The 26,476-nt window shown below is 52.7% G+C and overlaps 2 protein-coding genes across 3 annotated transcripts in view; one reads left to right on the top strand and one right to left on the bottom strand.

Moving 5' to 3' along the window:
- The window catches only part of ACO2 (aconitase 2, mitochondrial), a 68,467-nt gene extending 57,086 nt beyond the window's left edge, over positions 1-11,381 (top strand). Inside the window, exons 5-18 of the mRNA XM_006866870.1 lie at positions 64-222; positions 410-560; positions 1,139-1,243; positions 2,521-2,612; positions 4,022-4,127; positions 6,852-7,009; positions 7,201-7,274; positions 7,700-7,811; positions 8,412-8,534; positions 8,699-8,854; positions 9,542-9,733; positions 10,414-10,546; positions 10,814-10,935; positions 11,247-11,381. Of these exons, the coding sequence (XP_006866932.1) occupies positions 64-222; positions 410-560; positions 1,139-1,243; positions 2,521-2,612; positions 4,022-4,127; positions 6,852-7,009; positions 7,201-7,274; positions 7,700-7,811; positions 8,412-8,534; positions 8,699-8,854; positions 9,542-9,733; positions 10,414-10,546; positions 10,814-10,935; positions 11,247-11,381 (1,818 nt within the window). The remainder of the gene's footprint in view (positions 1-63; positions 223-409; positions 561-1,138; positions 1,244-2,520; positions 2,613-4,021; positions 4,128-6,851; positions 7,010-7,200; positions 7,275-7,699; positions 7,812-8,411; positions 8,535-8,698; positions 8,855-9,541; positions 9,734-10,413; positions 10,547-10,813; positions 10,936-11,246) is intronic.
- Positions 11,382-12,827: 1,446 nt separating this feature from the next.
- POLR3H (polymerase (RNA) III (DNA directed) polypeptide H (22.9kD)) lies at positions 12,828-19,973 on the bottom strand. 2 transcript variants are annotated; one of them, XM_006866868.1, is made up of 6 exons: positions 19,678-19,973; positions 16,917-17,013; positions 15,299-15,385; positions 14,811-14,874; positions 13,540-13,741; positions 12,828-12,904 (listed from the first exon to the last, which is right to left on the bottom strand). In XM_006866868.1, the coding sequence occupies exons 1-6, from the start codon at positions 19,786-19,788 to the stop codon at positions 12,851-12,853; spliced, it is 615 nt and encodes a 204-aa protein (XP_006866930.1). In that variant the 5' UTR covers positions 19,789-19,973; the 3' UTR covers positions 12,828-12,850. The 2 variants fall into 2 exon arrangements, with proteins under 2 accessions (XP_006866930.1, XP_006866931.1); XM_006866869.1 differs by lacking the exon at positions 15,299-15,385 and having other exon boundaries at positions 12,851-12,904.
- Positions 19,974-26,476: the final 6,503 nt, after the last annotated feature.

The following is a 26,476-nucleotide window of genomic DNA, read 5'->3' as shown; positions in this document are numbered from 1 at the left end:
TTAGGTCTGTCTCCCCTTCTGTGTTGAGGGATTCCCAGCCTAAGATGTTGGGTTCTCTTTCAGATCATTTTGGAAAACTATGCATACCCTGGGGTTCTTCTGATCGGCACTGACTCCCACACCCCCAATGGGGGCGGCCTGGGGGGCATCTGCATTGGAGTCGGGGGTGCTGATGCAGTGGATGTCATGGCTGGGATCCCCTGGGAGCTGAAGTGCCCCAAGGTAAGGATGGAAGGACATATTTGGGGGACATGTGTGGAATGGACATAGACTCTGAGGGCCATGGGCAGACTCAGATCTCTGGGAAGGAGTCAGGGCTGTGTTAGCAGAAAGAAGGCCTGCCGAGAGTGGAGGCCTTGACTCCCTAGTTGGCTGTGGCCTCTAATGGTTGTCTGTCTCCTCTGCTCAGGTGATTGGTGTGAAGCTGACAGGCTCGCTCTCCGGTTGGACCTCCCCCAAAGATGTGATCCTGAAGGTGGCAGGCATCCTCACAGTGAAAGGTGGCACGGGTGCCATTGTGGAGTACCATGGGCCTGGCGTTGACTCCATCTCCTGCACTGGTGAGGATGTGGGAGGACTTGTCTGGTGAGGACGTGGCCAGCCTTCTAGTCCAGGAAGTCCAGTCATAGACTCGGAGCTAGGGGGAGATTGGCTGGTTCAGGTCCTGCCTTGGATGGATGAGGCACTGAGAACCCTCTCAGGAGAGCAGGAGTCCTCCCTGTGGCCACACAGAGCCAGGGCCGAGCCTGAGCATCTTCAGCTGGGCCCTGGCCATGATCCTGAACTGCCTTGGATGATTTGAAAGGAGGTTCACACAAAGGACAGGAGGGAGGTGGTGGGGAGGGAAAGTCAGCCCCAAGCTTCCCCTGGCTGGAGTTAGAGCCTCACTCACTCCCCTTGAGTAGGAGCTGTAGGAGCACCTACATTTGCTCTATGGCATGACCGTGAACCTGTGTGAGCCAGGGGACAACCTGTGGTACCTGATGGCATTCTGCTCTGTCTGGTGTGGCTCCTGAGGCCTCTCTTCCCAGGAAGAGCCTTGCGCTGCAGGGTTGAGTGTCTTGTGTCCAGAGGTGGCCGTGTGAGTGTACACCAGCTTGGGGGCGCCAGACCTAACTCCCAAACATGTTCCATGTAGGCATGGCGACAATCTGCAACATGGGTGCAGAGATCGGCGCCACCACCTCAGTGTTTCCGTACAATCACAGGATGAAGAAGTACCTGAGCAAGACCGGCCGGGCAGGTGAGCCAGGCAGGCCAGACTGTGGGCTCCCAACTGTTGGCTCACATGCTCCTCCTCCCCAGGGGGGCCCTGAGCAGACACTGCACCCCCTAACCCAGTGTCTCTAGACTGACTGCTGAGGGGCCAGTAAGCCACTGGAGGTGGATGGAAAGTTCTGCATGGGTGCTTGTTTCTGAATAGGGTGCCTGCGGCCTTCCTTGGCTTCTTCAGGGGGCCTGACCTCTTGAGTTTGAGGATTGGAATCCTGCCTCAGGAAGGAATTGGAGTTTGACCTGGGAGGGTAGCTGGATGCCAGTCTCTTGGCCTGGTCCCTGCTACCCCCCCTACAGGAAACTTCAGAGATGACCTGGAGCTGCTTCTGGTTCTAATTCGTGCCATGAAGGAAGAGAGGGACACTCTCCCAGCACCTCCCACCTTCCGAAGGAGGTTCTAGCTTGGTTTCTTTGTAATTTTAACTTGATTGTGAATTGAATGAAGGCTTACAGAACAGATCATCTGTTGTACATCCAACGAATGGTACCCTTCATTTCGTCTCAGTGCTTGAAGTCCCCTCAGCGTAACATCTCTTAGCCCCCTTCCTCTCTGCAGCTCATTCCCATCTTTCCTCCTTTCCCAGCCCTTCTGAACTTTGACCTTGGGTAAATGCTGCCCTCGAAGAGTTGAACTTTCTATGGTGTGCTTTCCTCACTAGTGTTATGCACCCCCAGCCCCCCATTTACCTATGTAATGCTTGGCTGAAAATTGAGCCATGTGGGGGTAAGTTCAGTTCCAGACCTGAAGAGTGACCCAGGGCCAGACCCGTGGGGTTCCACCAGCCTTTGTCTGACCAGTTCTTTTTTTTATTTTTTTTACTATTTTGATAGCTTGACTTCTTTAAGCCTTGGAGGAGGAAGCAGGGTCTACAGGAGGGATCCTGGGCACCTGTGGAGGGAACTGAAGCCAGAGGCTGGGGCCTGGGAGAATTTGTCCGATTGCTCCCAACCTCTGAGCCCATGGGTTCTCTTCCTGCTTACTAAGTAACTTCCCCTCCTTCACAGTTCAGCTCTGACCTCACCAGGGACTTCTCTGGATCCCTGAATTTCTGTGTCACTGGGAGCTCCTTGGGGCCGGGACAGTGTTCTGTGCTGTCTTATTCCTTAGTTTACCCTGTCAGTCAGTGCTCAGTGCCTGGCCTCTGGCAGGTGCTGGGTGATGACTGGCTAGGTGGATGGTGGATTCAACAGACTGTTAAGACCACTTTCTGTTCATGTGCTGCTCCCTTCCCGTGTCCATTTCAGAAATTGCCAAAATCGCTGAGGAATTCAAGGATCACTTGGTACCTGACCCTGGCTGCCATTATGACCAGGTGGTTGAAATTAACCTCAGCGAGGTGAGGAAGGGAACTGGGTTCCAGGGTATGTGAGGGTGGTGAGTTCAGGCCTCACCTGGGGACTTCTAGTGGTCGCTGGCTCTCTGCCTTTGGGAGGATTGGGGTGGGTCCCTGGCTGCATAGCTAGCAGGTTCTTAGGCCTCTGATACCCAGTAGCCCCACAAACTGTTGCCAGACACGGGCTAGGGATGCCTAGCTGACAAATGGTCATTTTACCCCGTGTCAGCTACACCAAGTCCAGATTGGCCCTGGAGGGTTTGCATTGGTGTCAGCTCATTGCCCACCCAGAGGACTGAACAGGCCAGAGCAAGCGTAGGAAGACCAGGAGAAAGGCAGGCTAGAGGAACAGAAACAGCCGAGCAGAGTGGTCCAGGCCTTGGGCCCTGAAGCTGGTCTGCCTTGGTTCAAATCCCAGCTTTGCCACTTAACCTCTGCAGGCCTCACAGCATCATCTGTAAAACCAAGTGCTTGTGGGAATTTAGTGAAGTCCGTTCATGAATAATCATTGCTGACATTCGCTGGATACTTATTGTGTGCCAGCACTTTAGCTGTGGTTCACATTGATTTCTATAACTATGAGCGCAGGAAGGCCCTGGTATACTACAGTGGTTAAGCACTCAGCTTAACGGTTAGCATTTTCAATCTCTCAGCTTCTCCACGGGGTAAGCTGTGGCGGCAGTCTGCTTCCATAAAGTTTTCTAGCTTTCTTCGGGAACTGTGGCTGATAGACACCCTCCATGCCTGGAGCTGTGCACACCCCCAGAATCACCTTTCCACCAAACTGCAGACCTAGTAAGTGAGCAACCGTGTCCGTGCGGAATGTGCTCCTCACGACAGTCAACCTTGTGAGTCCTAAAGAGCAGTGTTTGCCCAGAAACCAAGAAGGCAGGAAAGAGAGGATTACAACTAATGTCACCAAACAAAAGGCATGGAAATTGTCTAGTGGAAAACAAACTGCTCTGTATTGTCACCCAAACCACAATTCAAAAAAAAAAACGTTTTACAACCTTGGAAGACCTCTACTCTGTCGGGCTCCTGTGAGTCTGTGAGTATCGGAATCGACTGGATGGCCACAGGTGTAGCTTTGTTAGGGTTTTATGAGCACACATGAAGCATCCGGCAAGATGCAAAGGCAGTGTCGTGTGGAGGTGATCGACTTAGGGAGCAGACATCTTGGATTCTTCACCTGTCTCTGCCATCTCCATACTCCAAGACCTTGAGCTCAGCTCCTAGGGGTGCAGAGTCAGGGTCCTGACATTGGCACTTGTACTGGGCTTCCGGGAGGAAGGCTGGGTCCTGACAGCAGAAGCTGGTCTCCCAGGGCCTCCCAGGGACTCAGCGAGTGACAACCAGGCACCAGGACTGATGCTGGCATGCTCCTGACTCACCTCGTGTCTTTGTTTCCTCAGCTGAGACCACACATCAACGGACCCTTCACACCTGACCTGGCCCACCCTGTGGCTGATGTGGGTAATGTGGCTGAGAAGGAAGGGTGGCCCCTGGACATCCGTGTGGGTGAGTGTTCAGGTGTAGAAGGCATCTTTGCTGACCGGAGACTAGCAGCTAGCAAGAATTTGTTGTTGTTGTTGTTGTTAAGTGCCATCGAGTCGGGTCCGACCCATAGCGACCCTGTACAGGGTTTCCAAGGGTGTAAATCTTTACGGGAGTAGAAAGCCTCATCTTTCTCCCGCGGAGTGGCTGGTAGTTTCGAACCGCTGACCTTAAGGTTCGCAGCCCGATTCGTAACCACTACGCTACCAGAGCAAGAATTTAAACCCTCCTAATTTGATCCCTTGCAGTCCTGGTGTGGCACTGTAGGGTAGGCACTGGACTGTGAGTCAGGTTTGAACCACAAGGTTAGTGGTTCAAACTCATCAGCCTCTCCTTGAATCAACTCGATGGCACTTAATAACAACAATTGCATCCCTTGGAGTTCTGGTGTGGTGCTATAGGATAAGCACTGGACTGCTAACCTAAGGTTGCTGGTTTGAACCCACCAGCTGCTCTTCAAAAACCCTGTACAGGTTCGCTTTGAGTTGGAACCTATTCGATAACAAACAACAATCTAAACCCTTGGGAGAAAGATGAGGTTTTCTGTTCCCACAAACATTTACAGCCTTGGAAACCCTATATAGGGTTGCTGTGAGTTGGAACCCAAAGGAGCCCCAGGAGCACTGTAGGTTAGGGGGTTGGGTTGGTAACTTTCAAGGTCAACAGTTCAAGCCCACCAGCTGCTCTGCAGAACAAAGATGAGATAGCTTCTGTAAAGATTGTCAGCCTCGGAAATAGTGTATAGAGCCCTGTAAGTGGGAGTTCACTTTGTGGGTGGATGGCCATTGAGCTTTACTCATAGTGACCCTTTCTTTGGACAGTAGAAACGGCCCGTGGGGTTTCTAAGACTGTAAACCTTTACCAGAGTAGATAGCCTCATCTTTCTCCAGTAGAATGGCTGGTGGGTTTGAACCACCCACTTAGTCATTAGCAGTCCAACAGAACCCACTACACCACCAGAGCTCCTTGACTTGATGGCAGTGTGACCCTAAGGAGCCCTGGTGGGGCATTGAGTTAAGTGTTTGGCTGCTACTAACCATAAGCTTGGCAGTTCAAGCCCACCAGCCGCTCCATGGGAGAAAATGAGGCTGACTACTCCATAAAGGACACCCTGTGAAGCAGGTTTGCTCTGTCATGTTGGGTCGTGTTGAGTTGAAACTGACTTGTTAGTAGTGGATTTAGTATGTTTGGTTTAATCTTAGCGCCCTCCTCTCCCCGAAACAAGCTCCAGGAGGAATATTTAGAGAGAGAATCTGCTTTTTTGTATGCACGTTTAGTGTATATGTTTCTGTCCTACAACATGTCATCAGACCAACCATACCTCTGTACAGACCACATTTGTACAGGATTTATGTGTACAGCCATGCTGGCATGTTAATATAGCCAACATGTGCTATTTGAGAGAGCTGTGTGGTTCAGAGCAAGTTACTAAACCTCCTGTGCCTGCTTCCCATCTGTAAAATGGGCACAGTAAGTGTTTACTACTTGTTGTTGTTGTTGTTAGGCGCCATCGAGTTAGTACCGACTCATGGAGTCCTGGTGTGGTGCTATAGGATAAGCCCTTGACCTCAAGGTTGGTTTAAACTGCAAGGTCAGTAGCTCAAACTCACCAGCTGCTCCTTGGAAACGCTATACAGGGTCGCTGAGTCAGAACCAACTCAACAGACCTTAACAACAACAACATAGTGACCTTATTTATGCACAACACAACAGAGCACTGCCTGGTCCAGCGCCCACCTCACAATCATTGCTATGCCTGAGCCCATTACTGCTGCCACTGTGCCATTCCATCTCGATGGGGGTCTGTTTCGCTGACCCTACACTTTACTAAGCATGATGTCCTTCTCCATGGACTGGTCCCTCCTGATAACATATCCAAAGTATGAGAGGCAAAGTCTGGCCATCCTGGCTTCTAAGGAGCGTTCTGGCTGCACTTCTTCCAACACAAATTGGTTTGTTCTTTTGGTGAGCCATGGTACTTTTAATATTGTACAATACCATAATTCAAATGCATCAATTCTTTTATGGTCTTCATTATTCATTGTCCACCTTTCACATGCATGTGAGATTGTTAGAAATGCCATGCCTGTGTCATGTACACCTTAGTCCTCAAACTGACATGTTTGCTCTTGAACCTTTTAAAAAGAGAATTCGTATGTAGCAGATTTGCCCAATGCAGTATGGCATTTGAAATAAATGATAAACTTTGTGGTTTTTAATAATTTGAGAAAAAACACGGAATTGATAGGTGACGCTCTTGATATTGGTAGAAAGTAGTTTTTAATTGACTTTTTAAAACACTTAGGTGAACTTTTAAAAAAGAACCCCCCCCTCCCAATTATGCAACAATAAAAATCAGAGGATACTCAAAAGTCTAAAATTGGTAAACTAGCACCTACTGTAAGTTTCAGCCAGCAGGGGTGGCCCTGCTGTTTCAGTGGAAGCCTGGGTCCAACTGTTAACATTGTTGTTCAGAGTCAAGTTCAATGGCTACTATCTCGTCCTCAAACTGCTGTCCTTTGTTGTTGGATCTTTACATTGCCGCCAGCTTTTCTCGGCTAAAACCCATCTTTGACCCTGCACAGTTGGTGGACCCCTTTGACCAGGTCTGGATAGGATGAGGTTGGGTGGAGTCCTCTGGGCACAGTCTCCTCCCTCCTCCTGACCCTGCCACCCACAATGCACCAGGTCTGATTGGCAGCTGCACCAACTCAAGTTATGAAGACATGGGGCGCTCGGCAGCTGTGGCCAAACAGGCGTTGGCCCATGGGCTCAAATGCAAGTCCCAGTTTACCATCACGCCGGGCTCTGAGCAGATCCGTGCCACCATTGAACGAGATGGCTATGTGAGTGTCCTGGGTCCCCTGGCCACCCCACCACCACTGAGTAGAGTGACTTCTGGGTGGAACAAGCCACAGCTCCTCACGCCTGGGGTCACTGTAGGTCAACAGCTGCCCTGGGTTCAAGCTGCTGAGCCATCCTCTCCCATCAGCGCCTTGCCCACCCCTGACCACTATGTCCATTACTCTCCCTGCAGGCCAAGACCCTGCGGGACGTGGGTGGCATCGTCCTGGCCAATGCCTGTGGTCCCTGTATTGGCCAGTGGGACAGGTGAGGGGTTCCTTTTGGTGTGGAGCTCCAGCTGTTGGGGGAGATAATACTGGGGTGAAGAGAAGAGGCTCACACCCAGGCATGACTTGGACGTTGGGCTGGAGGAAAGAGCAGCCTCACAGCTGGAACCTGGGAAGGCAGAAGGCTGGCCAGTGGCTCAGACGGGCTCTCTGGAGGGAGGTGGTTGAGGTGGGGCAGGGATCATGGGGGCTAGGAAGCTGGCAGGGCAGGCCTGTCCCTGCTGGCTCTCTAGCCCCATCCCCCATTTGTGAGTCCCAGGGAAGGGACATTTCTCTGAGGTCCTTTCATTTCCCCTCCTCTGTCATGAGGTAGCAATGTGTCCCAGGAACCTGGTCTGTCGGGCCACAGGAGAGGGTAGGTGGCAAGGCCAAACATCCCTAACCCTGTCCCCTCCAACCTGGCAGAAAAGACATCAAGAAGGGGGAGAAGAACACGATTGTCACCTCCTACAACCGGAACTTCACCGGCCGCAATGATGCCAACCCTGAGACCCATGCCTTTGTCACATCCCCGGAGGTGAGGCTGTCCAGTCAGGCAGGTCAGGGGAGGCAGGAGGAGTTGGCGCCCAGGCAAAAGTGTCTGACCCTACAGCAGCTAAAGGGCATGGGCATCACAGGGCAGGGGTTATCTGAGTGACATTCCTGAGCATGCCCAGATCATGTCCGAGTCAGAGAGTTCATGTTTAAGTGTAGGCTCCAGACTCTCCCCTTCACTGAACACTGGGAAGGGAAGTGACCTCACCATGTTCATGGTTGGGAGGACTGAGGTTTGTCCTGGGTAAGGCGATTGTAAGCCTGGTCATGGTAACTGGAAGTACAACTGGGACACATGGCCACTCTCAACAATGCAAAATGGCCCATCCGTATATCCAGTGTGCTGTTCATGTGGCAGCATTTCTGTCCCCCTAACACTCTGTCTAGATGTCCTACCCATCTCTGCCATCCATTGACCCTCTGATTCGTGAGCTCGGCCTATAGACCCGTGGTCTCCCTTCTCACAGAAGTGGACGACTTGGGAATATCCGCAGCACCATGTCCGTGTTTGGTCTGGGCCTCTGGGTGGTGGGGGTAGGAGTGGTGTTTGGTGCTGACCAGCAAACCGGCCGCTCCGCTTTAGATTGTCACAGCCCTGACCATCGCCGGCACCCTCAAATTCAACCCAGAGACTGACTTCCTGACTGGCAAGGACGGCAAGAAGTTCAAGCTGGAGGCCCCGGATGCAGATGAGCTTCCCCAGGCGGTGAGCTGGAGGCCGCCGCTGCTGACTGCTGTGTGGGCAGGGAGGGTGCTGCTGAGGGAGACCGTGAGGGAAGGGTGGGATGTCAGGAGCTTTCCTCCCAAGAGAGCCCACCCACATAAGGGGCTGAAGAGCACACATTCAGTACATCCCTGTCCCTGCTGCAGGAGTTTGACCCCGGACAGGACACCTACCAGCACCCTCCTAAAGACAGCAGTGGACAGCGGGTGGACGTGAGCCCCACCAGCCAGCGCCTGCAGCTCCTGGAGCCTTTTGACAAGTGGGACGGCAAAGACCTGGAGGACCTGCAAATCCTCATCAAGGTGGGGTGGGCACGGGGACCTCGCAGGAGTGGGGAGGGGTGTGCGGGGCTGCACAGGCGAGGGCACCCCAGCCAGTGTTCTCTAGACCCGGCTCCATGGCCCACTGCAGTCTGAGCTATCGGCACTCAGTGGCAGCTGGAACACTGTAAGAGGTGGGCCGGTGTAAGCACAGCTCAGGTGGGGCAGGAAGGGTGGGTGGGCTGAGGGCATTCAGCAGACTTCAGGAGTCAGGGTCTTAGGTTGCTACAATCGGACTAAAGTGTGGCCTGTTGAGGAGCCAAGCAGACACCTGCCTGTATGGTGTGGCCAGAGACCTCAGACCCACTTCAAACACGAATACAAGCTGTTGCAAGCGGGTCTCCAGGCACTCTTGGCAGACGAGACGCAGTGATGTTCCTGCCATCTGGCTCTTCTGCATCTGCCATGGAGTCTGTGGCTGACCTTGCAGTTTGGCTATTTCTGAGCTGGGCTGCAGGGCAGGGGAGCAATCAAGTACTGAGTCTTCCCCAGCCAGCCTGTGCCTCTGCTGAGTGCCCGGTCCTGTGAGGGGTCACCTTGTCCTGGAGATCTTGCTGAGCACCTGAGCCCACATGGCCTGTGGGGCCGAGCAGGTGGCTTCTCATCCCAGGGCCTGCTGTCTGACTCTAGAGGCCAACCCCTGACCTCTGTCCTCCACTCATCCCTTAGGTCAAAGGGAAGTGCACCACTGACCACATCTCGGCTGCTGGCCCGTGGCTCAAGTTCCGTGGGCACCTGGACAACATCTCCAACAACTTACTCATTGGTGCCATCAACATTGAAAATGACAAGGCCAACTCTGTACGCAATGCCGTCACCCAGGAGTTTGGGCCTGTCCCTGACACTGCACGCTACTACAAGGTGGGCTGACAGTGCTGGGGGAGGAGGCCGGCCCACTCAACTGGAAGGAGCTCCCACACGTGGCCCTAGACCAAGAGAGGATTAGAGGAGGGGACCTTACAGGAGAGGGAGGGAAGGGTCAAAGACAGAATGCAGCCCAGATAGGGAAGCAAGGGGTGGAGGCACCGACAGGCTGCTAGCATCCCAGGCCGTTGGATTTATTTTGAGAAACTCCCAGAACCAGGGCTAAAACCCAAAGCCTGGGACTCAGTGGGCCGGAGGGGTAGAGAGGTTTGCCATGGTGGAGCGCTGTCCGTCAGCCTCCCGGGCTGGGCTAGAGGGGTGCCCCATGGTGGAGCGCTGTCCATCAGCTTCCCGGGCTGGGCTAGAGGGGTGCCCCATGGTGGAGAGCTGTCCGTCAGCCTCCCGGGCTGGGCTAGAGGGGTGCCCCATGGTGGAGAGCTGTCCGTCAGCCTCCCAGGCTGGCAGGGTTTCTTTCTTTCCATTCATGGCTTGGCTTAGTTGCCTGCCACCCTGCCCACCATGCCCGCTAACACGCTGAGCATCATGGGTGGGTCCTGGCGCCCTCTGGGCTATGTAGAGCCATGCTTGACTGGGCATTCTGTTGTCATCTGCCCTGGAAAAGTAGAGAAAGAAAAGTCCTCTCTCCCTTGTCACTTCCTACCCCGCTCATCCGGCAGAAACACGGCATCAGGTGGGTGGTGATTGGAGATGAGAACTATGGTGAAGGTTCGAGCCGTGAACATGCAGCGCTAGAGCCCCGCCACCTGGGGGGCCGGGCCATCATCACCAAGAGTTTCGCCAGGATCCATGGTGAGCTGGGCCTGCCCATCCAATCCCCTCCGTCCCTGACAGCCTGGACTGTCCTGGCCCTAGTGTCCTGAGTCCCCGAACCCCCCCACTGCTTCCCACCCAGGGCAAGCACTGACCCCTGGACACAGTCTGACGGTAACTGCCTCATGGAGATGCCCTCACTAGCACAACCTGATCCTTTCTCTGTCACTGGGAGTGGGGCAGACCTTGGGTGAGGGACAACAGGCAGAGGGGTCGCACCCCTGACCACTGAGCATGCCTTCCCAGAAACCAACCTGAAGAAGCAGGGCCTACTGCCCCTCACCTTCGCCGACCCAGCTGACTACAACAAGATCCACCCCGTGGACAAGCTGACCATCCAAGGCCTGAAGGACTTTGCCCCGGGCAAGGTCAGGGGGTCGGGGCTGGAAGGCAGGCAGGGTAGGCCACCTCCCCAATCCCCTGGGCACTGTTAGGGGGCAGACACCCTCCTCCTGCTTGACCCCCTCTGTACCAGCTAGGGAGTCCCTGAGAGTCCAGGACAGGGAAGGAAGTGCCCTCATGGAGGGCAGACCCACCAGGCCCTCCCCTGCCCACTCACTGGCAGGGCCTGGCTCAGGGCCAGCAGCCCATCCGACCTGGGCCCTGTTGGCCACTGCACTCGCCCTTGGGTGCTCCTGACTCTAGCAGGCCTACCCACACCTGCCTCCCTACCTCACAGCCCTTGAAATGTGTCATCAAACACCCCAACGGGACCCAGGAGACGATCGTCCTGAACCACACCTTCAACGAGACCCAGATCGAGTGGTTCCGGGCCGGCAGCGCGCTGAACAGGATGAAGGAGCTGCAGCACTGAGGTGCCCGCCTGCCTGCTGCCTCAGACCCAGCTCCGTGTCATTTACAAGTGCAGTCTGCGTGTCATCAGAACCGGAGCCGAGCCAGCCACAGAGTCCTGTCCCAGACAGCGTGACCAGACACTCCTGCCCGCCCCTCCTCAGCCCACTGAGTTACCAGACTGGGTGTCACCACCCTGCCTTCCCAGTTCTAGTTTGGTTCTGATCTTGAGCAGTTCTGTGCACTCTATTTATTCCTGATGACCAGACACCCATCTTCAGAGGTTTTTCTCCTGCCTGATCATTTCACTGGTGGCTGAAGGACTTGAGAGAACCTTTTGTTCTTAAAAAAAATGATCAATTCAGTGACTACTACTGTGTGTGCTTGGTCTGTACCAGCGCCGGGGTGGCCCTGCATGGCCCAGGTGGGCACTGACACCAGGGAGACAGTCAGGCAGCGACCCCCATTCCCTGCATGGCCCAGGTGGGCACTGGAACCAAGGAGACAGGCAGCGGCTTCCCCTCCCTGCCCTAACCCACTCTGACCCCCACCCGGGTCCGTCTACTTCCCTGGCTAAGGGTCCAGTGCAGTCTTCCAGGTCGAAAGCCTTCGTTCACCCTCCTCAAAGAGTGCTGTGGCCCAGCTTCTGTACCAGGCTACCTAAGCACCAGTATGTCCCACTCAGCCCCCAAAGGGAGGCCCTGGGTCACAGCTAGCACACCCCGTTGTCCTGTCGCTGAGCTGTTCCTCTTGCCCAGGGTGGTGCCAGCTGACCCTGCCCAGCACCTCTACTTGCTGTTTCTGGGTTGAGCAGGAGGCAGCCCCGATGTGACCGGAAGACCTGCTACCAGATGGGCCTCCAGGCCTGGCAGAAGGAGTTGGAGGAAGCTGGGCCAGGACACTTGCTGAATGCACAAACAGCACTCCAGGCAGAAGCTGAGGGTGACAGCTGGTGTAGGGGTAGTTACGTGTGGTCACTGCCCCCTCCTTAGGCCAGTCCACTGCACAGTCTCCCTGGTCTTGATGAGGGGCTGGTTTGGCTAAGGTCAGAGCTCCCCTGTCTCACCTCCAAATGCTATGCCCCTACCTAGCGGACAGACCCCTCAGCAACCAACAGCTCCCTTGGGCCAGCCTTACTCCTGACCATGTGGGTCAGCCCAAAGCCCAGCCTGAGGCATCCAGGGCCGCTTGCTGCTCTTTCGGAAATGGGGGACCATACCCAGAAGTGACCTGGGGACATGCTGTCCCTGCTGCAGCAACTCAATGACCTTCAATCCTGACACTGGCCCTTCCCCACTGGTGTGGTCATTATTTATTAAACGTCTTTGTTGTCATAAGTCAGACATCCAGGGTGGGCAGCCTCCTGGGAAGGAGCAGAGCCGGGAAGACAGGCCGAGCTGCCAACAGTCCTGGCATTGGCCTCAGCTGCTGCTTGTCTTCCCGAGCTGCTGGGTCTACTGGACTAGACAGGGTCCGTGGTCAGCTCCAGGGCTAGTTGCTGGTCCACCAGGAGAGAAGGCCCAGTCCTGGCTCGCTAATGGACCCCTGGCAGGTGGAGAGAACAGACACAATTTGTCCACAGGCAGGGTGGAGCCAGTGTGGGAGGGGCATCGGGGCAGCACACACAGCCCACTCACCTCTTGTACCCCAACCTCTACTGAAACTCCTGTAAGGAGGTACAGGTTTACCAGCTGCCTAGACCCAGTTCCATGGGCTCAAGTTGGAGTCGGACACCCTTTCATACCTGTTAATACCTAGCAGGCCAGGCCCAGGCAAGCCTACCCAAACCACCAGGGTCTGGTCCTGTGAGGCTCAGACCCCAGAGTCCCATTTTCCTATATGTTACCAGCTTCATGAGGGTAAGAAGCAAAGCAGACCCCAGCCATCCAGCACCCTTCAGCCAGAGCAGCCCCACCTGTCGGAGCAGCTCTGTGGTTCACTCGCCCCTAAAGCCTTCCCCAACCAGGTTCAACCCTTCCAGCCCTGTCCCTGCTTCCGGATATCCAGCTCTGGCTGTCCTGGATTACAGGCAAGGGTCTGTTACCCAACAGCGTGGCAGCTTGTCACAGCAAGAGCAGGTGCCCAGCTAAAAACACACTACCAGGACTGCTGGGGAGGGGCTCTGGGAGCAGAACCCCAAGTCAACACTCCCAGCCTCTTCCAACACCCAAACATCTCACCACAAGCGTGTATGGCGCCTCCTTCCTGGGCAGCTCCTCGCTGGACGAGGTGGCCTCAGCTGCGCTGGGCCCGGTGGGAGACGTGTCCACAAAGCTCTCATCCACCACCCGGAAGCGGATCTCCTCGCTGGTGTCCATATACAGGTCGTGTGCGCCTTCCTCTGTCTCATATTCCCACACCCACACCTGCTCTGCCTCGTCGCTGGAAGGACCCAGGGTCAAGGCAACAACCAGGCTGTGGGGACACCGCTGAGCCTTCTGGGAGCTCTGTTGTGGCTCCCAGATTCCCTCCAAGGCTGTACTGCACCTCCCCGGGGACAAACTCATTCCAGGTGTGCACCACTAGAGGGGAAGTTACAGGCAAGAGGCTCTGGCCCCACGTGTACAAACAAGGACTGAAGCGACGAGCAGGTGCTCAGGGGCTGGGAGCCAGGCGAGCACACAGCACCCTCAGCACATCAGAGCACCAGGCCTGCTCTCAGGATTCAGCTACCACCCACCAGCCCTGTGACTGGGTACAAGGATGGCCCAACTTTTCTGTTCCTAAGTGTCCCCATCTGCAAAGGAGTGGCTGTAACAAATCTACCAGGGTCATTGTTAACTAAAGCAAAACAAAGTGCTTTCCACAGGACACACTCAGGCCTGGTAGCTGCTGCTTTCCTCACATAATACAGTTTCACACCCATTATGCCTCATCACACGCCCAGTCCACGTGACCATCCCAGGAGGCAGGCACAAGCCCTTTCCCAGTTCTCACTGGAGCTCACCAGGACTAAAGCCCAGAGTCAAGGTCACATACAGACCCTGCCTCCGACCCAGGAACCACACTAAGGAGCCACACTGCCCTCTGCTGGCTGTCTCACTGGTGGGTCCTGTCAGCCACCAGAGGCTTTTTCAGTTCAGTCTTGCCTGAGTGCCGGGCTGGACATGGTAGATACTGGGGTCCCTCCTAGTGAGGACTCCAGGAACCCCAGAGCAGCAGGGTGATGGCTGGAGTGGACAAAACGGGAGCCCAGGGGAAGGAAACAGCCCCGGGAGCTGGGAACAGGTGTGCCAGGCAAAGCCCCCAGGGGAAGATACAGCAGGAAGGGACAGAGCCCTATGGCCCAAACCGGGTCACTCTGACAGACATGTGGACACTGGGCAATGTCGGAGGCATAAACAGGCTGGAGGGGTAGGCCAGGGCATGGGCTCGGTACCACTGGTCACCCAACGTGAGGGCCGAGCTCCTGTGCCCCTTCAACCTGTTCATATATAACATAGCAGGATACAACTTGGCTGGCTGCTGCAGTGACTCCGGAGGAATGAGAATGTCATCAAAGAACCCGAGAGAGACTGGGAAAGAGAAGATGGTGATGCACAAGGCGGGACACGCAATGGGCAGTCACACACCGAGAGGTCTAGTACTCAGCAGGCCTCACCGCTTGTCCTGTGCTGTCCACAGGAGGGGGTGTCACCAAAGGTCTCTGAGCCCCCAAGCCCTGTCCATGCCACTGCTGCCCTGGTCACCAACATGTGAGGTAGACACCGCACACCACAGGGACCAGTGGGCTCTAAGGACCTCAAATCACTGCCACCAGCTACCTGCCTACCCTGAGGTCCAGAGACGCTGCACAGCTGGCCGAAGTCCTCAGCCCATACACCAAGGCAGAGAGTGAGCTTCTCAGAGAGGGTTAGTTCTGTGGCTGACCCCAGGCCGGAAGGGAGGCCCACCACCCACTGGATATGCTCAGGAGGCTGAGAAGTGGGGCTACCTTACCATGTACCCCTTCAGGGCTGCAGCCTTTGATCTTCCCAATCAGAACCTCATCCAGGAACGGGTGGAACACCACGTAGCGGAAATGGACTGGAAATGAAGAAAGCACTTCAGTGATGGAGAAGCACCAAGCTGGGGTACCTTCCTCTTCCAGCTGCCGACCACTCTCCAGCGTCCACTCCCAGAGCCACTGAGACCTTCAATTATCCCCTAGCAGGGGCTATCCTGAATAAGAGCCAGTACCCAAGGCTGCTGGATAGGTCCCATCTGCACCCCGATTCTGGGCCATCAACAACTCCCAACAATTCCAACCTTCCCCCAGGCGCTCCACATTCGAGAAAGGGCAGAAGCAACAGGAAAAGGAGCCAGCTTTGGAAACGAGTTCCCTGCTCTTGCTGATTGGCATCTGCCCCGGGCAGAGCGCTGACCTGGAACAAGGAGCTAAAAATGCCCTGAAATGAAGGGGAGGGAGAAACCGAGCTGCACCAAGTGAACCACCTGAGTAAAGCAGTGAGGGGAGAGTGGGGGTCTGCACACATATGCCAGATGCTGGCCCCCAGCTAAAGGAAGACGCTCCTAGGTCCACCTGTATCCGAGGTTATGATCCCCACTGAGAGCAAGGCTGGGCAGTTGGCTCCTGACCACACCACCATGTCTTTCTGTACCCACAAAACAGGGCCACTGGGTGGAACCAGGCCTTGCTGGCCACCTACTGAACAGGTTTAGTCCCCAAACACAGGCCTTTGCCAGCATCAGCCTGGCTCTGGCTGGCGCATCCCAACCCCACCGCTGTGAGGACACAGGCAAGCTTGGAGCCTGGTGTCCCGGAGAGGAGACAAGGGCAGCTGGGGTTCCCCAGGGCATGGAAAAATCCTGTTTCCATATGGAAACATGTGGCCAAATGATCAGTCCCCGCTGCACCTCTACCAGGTTTGTGCCGGGCACCAGGCTGACAGTTAACGGTTCCATTCCACTCAGAGGTATCTCGAAGTTAGGCCTGAAGATCTGATTCCAACGTGACATATGAGGCAGCACAACACCGTCCTACAGGCTGAGTTGGAAACAACTGATAACAGTGGATTTGTGTCTGTCTCTTACTCTGCTCAGTCTCTTACTCAGCTGCTAAAGGACTAGGATTTGAATTGAGGCCACACATTTAACCAGGACACCCAGTGTCCCGTAAAGTCCCCCAGGCTGCAACCACCACCCTCCCTGGAGGGGCAGCTACAGTCTCCCCTGCACCCCACACTTTCAGTCCAGCAATGGTCACACCACAATGTCTTTGTCAATCTGGCAGCCAATCTTCCCCAGCAGTGAGCATCGTGAGGGTTGGGCCCAGAGCAGGGCTCAGCTGTAGATGAGACCAAAGGGTATGCACACATGGGTCACGATCCCAGAGCTGGAGGAGGTCCTGAGAACACGCTCACAAGTCCCACAGGTCAGGAAACTAAGGTCCCATCAGCCAATTCTGAACATAACCACCCAGTAAGTTCCTGACAGTTAAGACTAGACCACAGGGTCTTCTGACCCCCAGCCCAGGGCCCCCACCATGCTTGTGATTTCTTACTACAGAAAACCAAGCCCCAAGAAATCCACTGCCCCAGGAAGAGTAGGTACCCACCTTTGGTGTGTGAGGCACCATCCCCTGGGAACACATACGCATCCTCCAGTTTGGTGATGTCAAACAGACAGATACAGAGTCCCACGTTGTACACGACCTGCATGGATATGTGTACACACGTGTAAAGGCATGTGCCCACATATGTACACGTGCATATTCGCAGTACACGACCTACACACACGTGTACATCCACACACCGCCCCAGTGACCCAGCTGTCCGAGCCATGTCGCGGAGACCCTCACACCACAGGCAGGTCTAAGTCTTGGTCTTACAGACAATGCATTGCGGCGGCTGCTGAGGTAGCCCACGGGCGTGGATTTGTGTCTGTCTCTTACTCTGCTCAGACATCTTACAATTCCAGCTCCACCCTCACTGTGTGACCTTCATGGGGTCACTTTAACCTCACTGAGCCTCAGTTTCCCCAACTGCAAGAAAGGAAATACCGGGCTACCATCACTGCCACTGAGTCGATTCCACTCATAGCAACCCACAGGACCTGAGAAGAGCCGCTCCACGGGGTCTCCGAGGCTGTAAATCTTTTGGGAAGCAGACTGCCTTGTCTTTCTCCTGCTGAGCAGCTGGTGGGTTTGAATCGCTGACCTTTCAGTCAGTAAGTCAATGCTTAACAATCACAGGCTGCAGGCTGTTAAATACTGGCTTAGTGCCTCACACACCACGTTGCAAACAATAATCACTAATCAAGGAGAATTGTTACTACTCATGGCAGTGAGGGGCGGCGGTGGTGGTGGTGGTCCCTGAGTAAACCTGCACCAGGTCTCAAAGTCCATCCTAGAGGCTCACGGCTCAGTGCTGTCACAACTGCAGCCGCCCACAGGGCCTCACACACAGAAGCAACCACGAGGCGGAAAGCTGGCCAGGTGACATAGGACCTAGGCCCTGACATTGGCAGACAACAGGGTGAAGACCAGGCACCCCACATCCCCTTTCAGACCCGCTGAGCTCGGATCAGCGTCTGCTCCTCTGCCACCGGCGTTGTGGTTCCTTAATCAGAGTCGGCAGGCCTGTTCCAGGATCAGCAAGCGCCTCAGAGACTTAGCATCGTGATCAGACCACGCGATCTTGAGGTCATGGCATCTGGTTGGCTGACAGAGCCACAGAACCTCTTCTGGGCAGCCTTCTCTCAAATGACTCAAATCCAAAGGAACTTGTCTTGCCCCTCAGCAATGTGTTGAAGGACCCATGCCCCAAAGGGATTATATTTCCTCCTGGAACTCACCCCCCAGAGGCTCCCTCACATTCTACCTCTCATCCACTAAAGCTTCCATGAGTTCTCCCCACCACCGCACCATCCATGCAGTGATCTTGGTCTTCTGTCTAAAGCTAGCCAATTCTGGCTTCTTTTCATCGTATCCCCTCTCACCTGCATACATGGCTCTGCCCACCTCTCCAGCTTCCCTTCCCCTGGATTCCTCTGCCTAAGCCACACCAGCCTCCTCCATGCCCAGACTGGGACTGTCTATATTCCTTCCCTCTATCCGTTCAGCTCTTATCTCCCAGAAACAAATCTCCCAGGTAGCTACCTCTGCACCATATCTCAGCTCAAGCACCACCTCCCCAACAAGCCACGTGTCCCCAAGTCCAGCTGAAGTCCCTTCATCCCATGGACTTGCAGACACACGTGTTCTTACTGTCATTCAGCCTCACGTCATTGCACACTCAATGGTTCTTATTGTTACGTGCCATCGAGTTGATCCCAACTCCTCGTAGCGACCCTGTACAGGGTTTCCAAGGAGCAGCTAGTGGTTCGCAGTCCAGTGCTTGTCCAACAGCACCACACCCTTCGTTTATGTCTGCTTCTCCCACCAGACTACAGGGCAGAAGCTTGTCTGTTTCATTCGTTCAATCAACAGGTATAGAGTCTCTATTAGGATATTAGAATACCTACTATAGGGATACTGGAGTGGTCCCTGCTCTCATTCAGTAACAAAGAAAAAATAAGCCATCAAGTAAACAAACATACAAGAAAGTAACGGTAAGTGCTAAGTGCTTCCGAGTGGGTGATACAACAGAGAATAACTGATGAGGGAGAGCAAGCTCACAAGGCTCCAGGAAGTCTCTGAGTTGGCCCTGGAAAGACAGTCGGGTACTTGTTGCAGAAATTAATGCCTAAACCCTGATCTGATCTTCACAAAAGCAACCTGTAAGGCAGCAATTAACAGTCTCCATCTTAAAACTGGATATGGGAGGCCCGGAGAGGGTAAGTGACTTGTCTAATGTTACAAAGTAACTTGGAAGCTAATCATCTGGCTGTTACAAAGTCTAGTTACCAAGTCCTTTTTCAGACCCATGTTCACCTCTGATCCCCCCCTGGAAGGAGCCCAAGTGGTACAGTGGTTAAATGCTCAGCTACTACTACCAGCCGCTGAGTGGGAGAAGACCAGGCAGTCTGCTTCCATATGAATTTACAGCCTTGGAAACTCTATGTGGCAGTTCTACTAAGGGGCTTCTAAAAGTTAGTGAACAAATGGAACTGAAAGAAAATGTTATGTGTCCATCAAATTGTGAAGCCCCCTCATATTCCATCCTATTGGGTCGCTATGAATCGGAATCCACTCGAAAGCAATGAGCCTGCGTGTACTAGGGATTACCTCCATCCCTTTTACTGATGAAGAAACACTTCTGAGGCGTTTTATGTTCCTTGCAAGATCAAGGTTTGGCAAAGCCAAGCTCAGGCCTACGCCGGGCCCTCGGTACCACCGGGCCTTCGGTACCAACGTTGGCCTGCGACCCCGTGGGTACCTTGTTGGCCAACTTCTTGTTCAGCTCCTCGGCGATGGAGTCGTTGAGTTTCCTCTCAAACTGCCACGGGGGGATTCGCACAGTGTCCACCATCTCCACCAGCACGAACATCCCGGCCTGTGCTGGGGGCTTTGGGAATGAGAGGGTCGGTCACGCGACGGAGCCTGGGGCCGGTGGGAGTCCCCGAGCCCACCCCATGCGGTCCAATTGCTGAGACACCCCACCCAGGCCGGGGCTGGGGCTGGGCGCGAGGGTCTTGGGGGGCTCCCGAGTGGGCCATGCCCCACTACTACAACGGGAAGAAACAGGCCGAGCTAGGAGGTCCCAGCCAGTGCCCGGAGTGCACCCCAGACACATGGTCCCAGCCTAGTTCCCGCGCGCCAGATACGCTTTGCAGACACTCACCAGTGTCCCACGCTCAACACCCGTCGGTCTAGAATCCGAATCCTGTCGCTTCCGGAGAGCGGACCAATAGGAAGTTTCTGCCCGCCCCTTACGTAGGGCGGGACCACCTACAAGCAGCGTGAGCTGGGCGGGGACTATGAGTGGGCGTGGGCAGGGCAGATTCTCCTCTTAGCGGACCCGAAGCGGTCAATCTTCAAGACCAAGCTTTCTGGTTGCTAGGCAACCTGCGTATACTCCAGATCCCACCATCTCCTTCTTCTGTACCACACCCTGCAGGCTAATCTCAAACCATCTTCAGCACTGCAACCACTGATCTTTCTGAATGAAACGTCATGTGCTTAAAGTCTTGTATTACTCGGAGCACTGGTAGAATTGATTGGAAACAGTCACAAAGGATCTTTCTGGGATGATTATAATGTTAGCATAGTGGCTACCAGTCGGGCTTCTAACTTCAAGGTCAGCAGTTCAAAACTATAAGCCGTTCCTCCGGAGAAAGAGGAGGCTTTCTGTTCCGGTAAAGATTTACAGCCTCAGAAACCCTGTACAGACAGGGTCGCTATGGGTCGGAACCGACTCCACGGTACTTAACAACAACAATATTTACTGAGAGTTCTGGTGCAGTACTATAGAATAAGCACTGGACTGCTAACAGAAAGGATGGTGGTTTAAACCCACCAGCTGCTCCGCTCAGAAACCCTATGCAGAATTGCTGTGAGTCAGAACAACTCAGCAGTTAACAACAACAACAACAATATTTTACGGAGCTCTTATTAAAAGACCTAGTGAATAAGGAAGATCGTAGAAGAATTGATGCCTTTGAGTTGTGGTGTTGGAGGAGAATACTGAAAGTGCCATGGACTGCCAAAAGAACCAATAGATCAGTTTTGGAAGAAGTGCAGCCAGAGTGTTCCTTGGAGACCAAGATGGCTAAACTTTGTCTCTCATACTTTGGACATATTGTAAGGAGGGAACAGTCGCTGGAGAAGGATGTCATGTTGGGTAAGATGGAGGGTCAGAGAAAAAGAGGAAGACCCCCAATGAGATGGATCAGCCAGGTGGCATCACTGATGGAGTCAAGTGTGGCAGCAGTAGTGAGGTTGACCCAGGATCGGACATTGTTTCGTTCTGCTGTGCATGGGGTCGCTATGAGTAGGTTCCGACTCGATGGCACCTGACAACAACAACAACAACATATAAGAATTCACTTCATTCTTGTACCAACCATATGAGAGACGGACCATTTTAAAGGACAGGAATCAAAGGCAAAACAAGTGGGTTCAGTGAATAAATGGCAGAGCTGGGATTCAGGGTTCAGAGCCCATAATCCTAAACGCTGGGCTGTGATACCATGACATTATCCTGAGGGCTTCAGTGGGAAGCCTAGAGGGTTAGAACAAAGAGATGACATGCTGACACATCAGCTGGATGCAGAGTAATGGGAGGGACTGGATTAAAGACAGGAAGCGCTGGGAGGAGGAGGTCATTATGCACCCCACCCCCAAGTCAGTGAAGGTCTGAACAAGACTGGTGGCTTGGAAAGCGTAAAGTTGGGTGGAGTCCAGAGCTACTAGGGGAATGGGGAATCTAGTTGTTGGTCTCAGCCAGGGAACTGGTGGCCTGAGAGCTTTGGCCACTTTCACTGTGATGGGAAACTGGCGAAGGGCCAGACTGGGGTGGGGGCAGCAGTGCCTGGTCACTGTTTGGGTTCCCAGGCTTCATTTATGCTCTGCTGTTCACAGGATTACAACAATGATTTGTTGGCACATTTGGTTTCCTCATTGGTAAAAACCCGGCCCGGTCCTCTTTGTGTATTCTCCAACTTCTCCCACGGAAGATTTGAGGCGGCTTGTGAAAACACGCAAACGACTCAGCCTGGAAGGCCTGTGATGGCTGAGAACTTCTGTGTCCAATTCCCTCCCTTTTCTCTGGGTCTAGGCCAGTGCCTGGCACATGGTCAGAACTTGTGAATAGGTGTTGTGTGGTTGAATGAAAGGGCCGCATAATTCCCGAGGGTGTAGGACTAAGAGAGAAAGAAGATTGGGAACCAATCAAGGCAGAAGGAGGAGGGGAGGAAAGGAGTGGGCCAGAGGTATGGAGTTCCGTGCCACCATTCATTTGCTGTGTGTCCTTGGTTTAGCCACAGGACCTCTCTGTAGGATGGAGATATTAACAGAACCAATGGCAAATGATTGTCCAGCAGTAGAGGACTGGCTGAGAGGAAAAAAAGGCTTATCCCATAATGCAATACTATGAAGCATAAAAAAGAATGAGGATACTTTGTATATTGATATAGAATGATGCTCAGGATATATTGTGAAGTGTAAAAGTAAAAGGTGCAGAGTAAGTAGCATGTATGGAATTTGTATAAAAAAATGGAATATATAGATACATATCTCTCTACCACTTGTCTGACAGTTTGTCATACTGTGGTGAGTTGCGTGTTACTGTGATGCTAGCAACTTGGTTTGTTTGTTTGTTTGTTTGTTTGTTTGTTTGTTTGTTTGTTTGTTTGTTTTGTACCACGAAGTCGGTTCTGACTCATAACAACCCTGTATAGGATTTCCATGAGCAGCTCGAGTTTGAATTGCTGACCTTGAGGTTACCAGTCCAGTGCTTATCCCACAGTACCATACCAGGGCTCTGCTGGAAGCTATGGTCCCAGTATTTCAAATACCAGCAGAGCCATTCATAGAAGAAGGTTTCAGCTGAACCTCTTGACTAAGCTAGACAAGGGAAAAAGGCCTAGTGGCCATCCTACTTACGAAAACTAGCCAATGAGAACCTTATAGATCACAACAGCACATGTGACATACATGCTTTGGACATCAGGAGGAATCCATTGCTAAAGGAGGTATCCTTTTTGGTGACATTGAAGGTCAATGAGGATGTAGGAGGAGGCCTTTGGTGACATGGATTGGCCCAAAAACCAAAATGATGAACTTGAACATGCTGGTGATTCTGAGGATGACAAGGACTGAGTAATGTTTCACTCTGTTGTGCAGAAAGTTGTAATGCGTCAAAGTCAACTTGACAGCAGCTAACAATGATGCTGATGACACCCACATACATACACATGCTGGTTAATTCATAAAATAGCTCTGGGAGGATCTAGAGCAACTCATTCCATATCTGTAGTCTCCAGGGAGAGGAACTGAGTGGGGAGGGCAGGGAGGGAGAATTTTATCAAAATACCCTTTGGAATCTTTGATGTTTGGAATCATGGGAACATATTACCAATCAAATTGAGTAAAATTTAAATTAGAAAAGCAATTAAGATTTTTACATCTAAGGGAAAAAACACAAACAACACACAACTCTTTTGTCCCCTTTCTCTCCAGCTACTGCTGTACTTTTCTGTTCCCTTTACCAACAATACTGCTTGAAGGAAGTCGTCTGTACTTGCTGTCCTCAATTCCTCTCTTCTTGTCCTCTCTCAACCTGCTGCAGTCAGGTTTTCGCTCTCCCCATTCACCTGAAATTCATTAGGTCCCTGATGACTTCACTTTGCCAAATCTGATATTTCTTAGTCCTCCTCAGTTGCATTAGACCCTCCTACACACTTTCAGCCTGGCTTCCAGGATCCCAAGCTCACTCAAGTTATTTTCCCATTGCATACACTGTTCCTTCTCAGTCGATGTCTGGACTGAATTGTGTCCCTAAAAAGCTAAATTCAATTCTTAATCCCCTGTACTGTGAATGTGACCTTGTTTGGAAACAGGGTCTTTGAAAATGCTATCAATGAATATGGGATCATTCTGAAGTAGACTGCGTTCTGACCCTATATGGCTGGTATTCTGATAAAGGAGGAGGAGAAACACAGACACAGGAGACCACGTGAGACAAAGGTAGAGAGACTGTAGCAATTTACAAGCGTAGGAAGGTCAAGGACACTGGGCATCACCAGAAACTAGCAGAGAGGCATGGAACAGATTCCCCCTCAAGAGTTTTCAGAAGCAATGTTACCTGACAGAGTCCCTGATTTCAGACGCCTGGTCTCCAGAGCTGTGAGACAATAAATGTATCTAATATGCTACCAGATATGTGATCCAGCCAATAAGTATGTATTCATTTTTAGGACTGGGGTCTACTGTGGATTATCCCATACACTACCCTGGTGTGGCACTGTAGAATAAGCACTGGACTGGTAACTACAAGTTCGACAGTTCAAACCCACCAGCCACTCTCAGAAACCCTCTACAGGGTCGCTATGAGTCAGAACCAACTCAACAACACTTTAACAACAACAACAACAACTGTGGATGAAAGGAACCTTGGTTGGGTTGTGGAATACATGTTGGGATGCTAAACACAAGGTCAGCAGTTTGAATCCATCTGCTGCTCTTCGAGGAAAAAGATGAGACTTTCTGCTCCTGTGAAAATTTACAGACTCAGAAACCCTCTGCAGGGTGGCTTTGAAGATGTCTGAACCAACAAAGGAGCTCATAAGCACCACTGTTACAAAGTTACAACTGTGGATGAGCTCCTACCCTGGGGACTGTGTTCTTGGGACCAGGGAGTTCGTGAGATCATTTCAGAAACTGAGAAAGGTCACATAGATAATGACTGTGAGTGACAGAGGACTTCTGCTTTAGCGGGGCAGTCAAGGACATGAAAATAGAGTTGAGTCCTAAGCCCTGAAAAGGCTGTGGGGCTGTGTCCCAGGGTGTTCAGGAACATGTGTACAAGTACAGGTGTCCACTGGAAGTTTGACTCATAGTCTATCCCAGATCTGGGTCAGCTGTGGACCAGACTGGCTATTCCAACCCCAAGACTTCAGGGCAGGGGATAGGGGAGGACCAGCCCCTTCCATCTCCACTATCACACATAACTCCTCCAAGTGACCTTGAGGGCAGCCGCAGTTTAGGGAAAGGCTTTGTGGTGTAACAGAAAGAATAAGATACAATGAAAGCAGATCTGCTGGCTTTGAACCCTACCCAGCTCCCTCTGTGTGACCATCTGTGTGACGCTGAGCTAGTTTCTCAGTCTCTCTGTGCCTGCGTTTCTTCATCTGTCAAGTGGCAGTAACACCTCAGGGGTTATGTAGATTCAGCACCAGTTCGGTGTAGACCTGGTGCCTGATGAAGGACGTATAGTCCAGTCCATAATGGGAGGTAAAAATGATCATTGGGTAGAACTCACCTCTTCAGCTTTTTCAATTGCAGGGAGGCTTCCAAGGAGTTGAGCTTTGGAGTTCTCAGCTCTGGTTTCAGGCAGACCATGTCTTTGTTACCCAGCTGCGGGTGGGTGGGTGGTATGGTGGCTGCTCATTTCCCGAATGAACAGCTGTGCCCAAGCCTAGCGGCGGGAATCATCATAACGGGGCTTCAAACTGCGGCCCAGCCCCCTTCAATAAGGCTCTGACTGTCTGGCAGCCTTGGGCACCTGCCCATCAGTTCTCCGGGAGGGGCCTCAGAGAAAGAAGGCTAGACGTAAAGCAAAGGGACCTTCGTGTAAAGTGAACCAGGCCTCAATTTCCTCAGAACTGGCCTTCAGGCCCCATCTTCCGGCATCATACCCTACCATCATCCATTTATTTCTTCACCAAATCTTATGCCTGCTTGACAGCCTGCAGAGCATCTCTCCCCTCTCCTCACAATATCTTTTCTTCATGTTCTGAGTCCTTGTCACGTGGGTCACCACTTAAAGTTCACCACCTCAGAGAAGGCTCTGGCCAGACTCGTGTATCAGTCTCTACCTGCTGTATGTAATCCACGACTCTGCCATATTGCCTTCCCATCCCATTTGTTTACTTACTGTCTGTCTCTTCAAGTCCACTGTGAGGGCCAAGACAGCAGGAACCTCATTTGCCTTGTTTACTGCTGCCCTTATGGTATACACGAGTATACCTGGTATACACTAGGTTGTTGTTAGGTGCCTTCTAGTTGGTTGCTACTCATAGTGACCCTGCATAGGGTTTCTGAGGATCTGCTGGTGAGCTTGAATCATAGACCTTGCAGTTCAAACCGACCTTGTGGTCCCGTGCATTAACCCACAGCGCCACACCAGAACTCCATACACTAGGTCCTCAACAAAAATGATTGATGAATCAGTGCAATTGTGACCAAGGTAAGAGACCAGCCCTTCAAACTTACAATGAAACATCACCTCCTTCAAGCTTGGAGCAGAAAAGAGAATCTGAGGGATACTTAAGTATCCCTCAGGTGTGCCTGAACCAAGCCATGGTATTTTCAATAACCTCATATGCATGTGAAAGCTGGACAGTGAATAAGGAAGACCGTAGAAAATTTGATGCTTTTGAGTTATGGTGTTGGAGGAGAATATTGAACGTGCCATGGGCTGCCAAAAGAAACAACAGATCTGTGTTGGAAGAAGTACATCCAGAGTGCTCCTTGGAGGCCAGGATGGCTAGATTTCATCTCTCATACTTCAGACA

Source organism: Chrysochloris asiatica, unplaced genomic scaffold (genome assembly GCF_000296735.1).
Source record: "Chrysochloris asiatica unplaced genomic scaffold, ChrAsi1.0 scaffold00097, whole genome shotgun sequence".
Classification (NCBI taxonomy): Eukaryota; Metazoa; Chordata; class Mammalia; order Afrosoricida; family Chrysochloridae; genus Chrysochloris; species Chrysochloris asiatica.
This window is presented reverse-complemented; position numbering and strand designations above follow the sequence as displayed.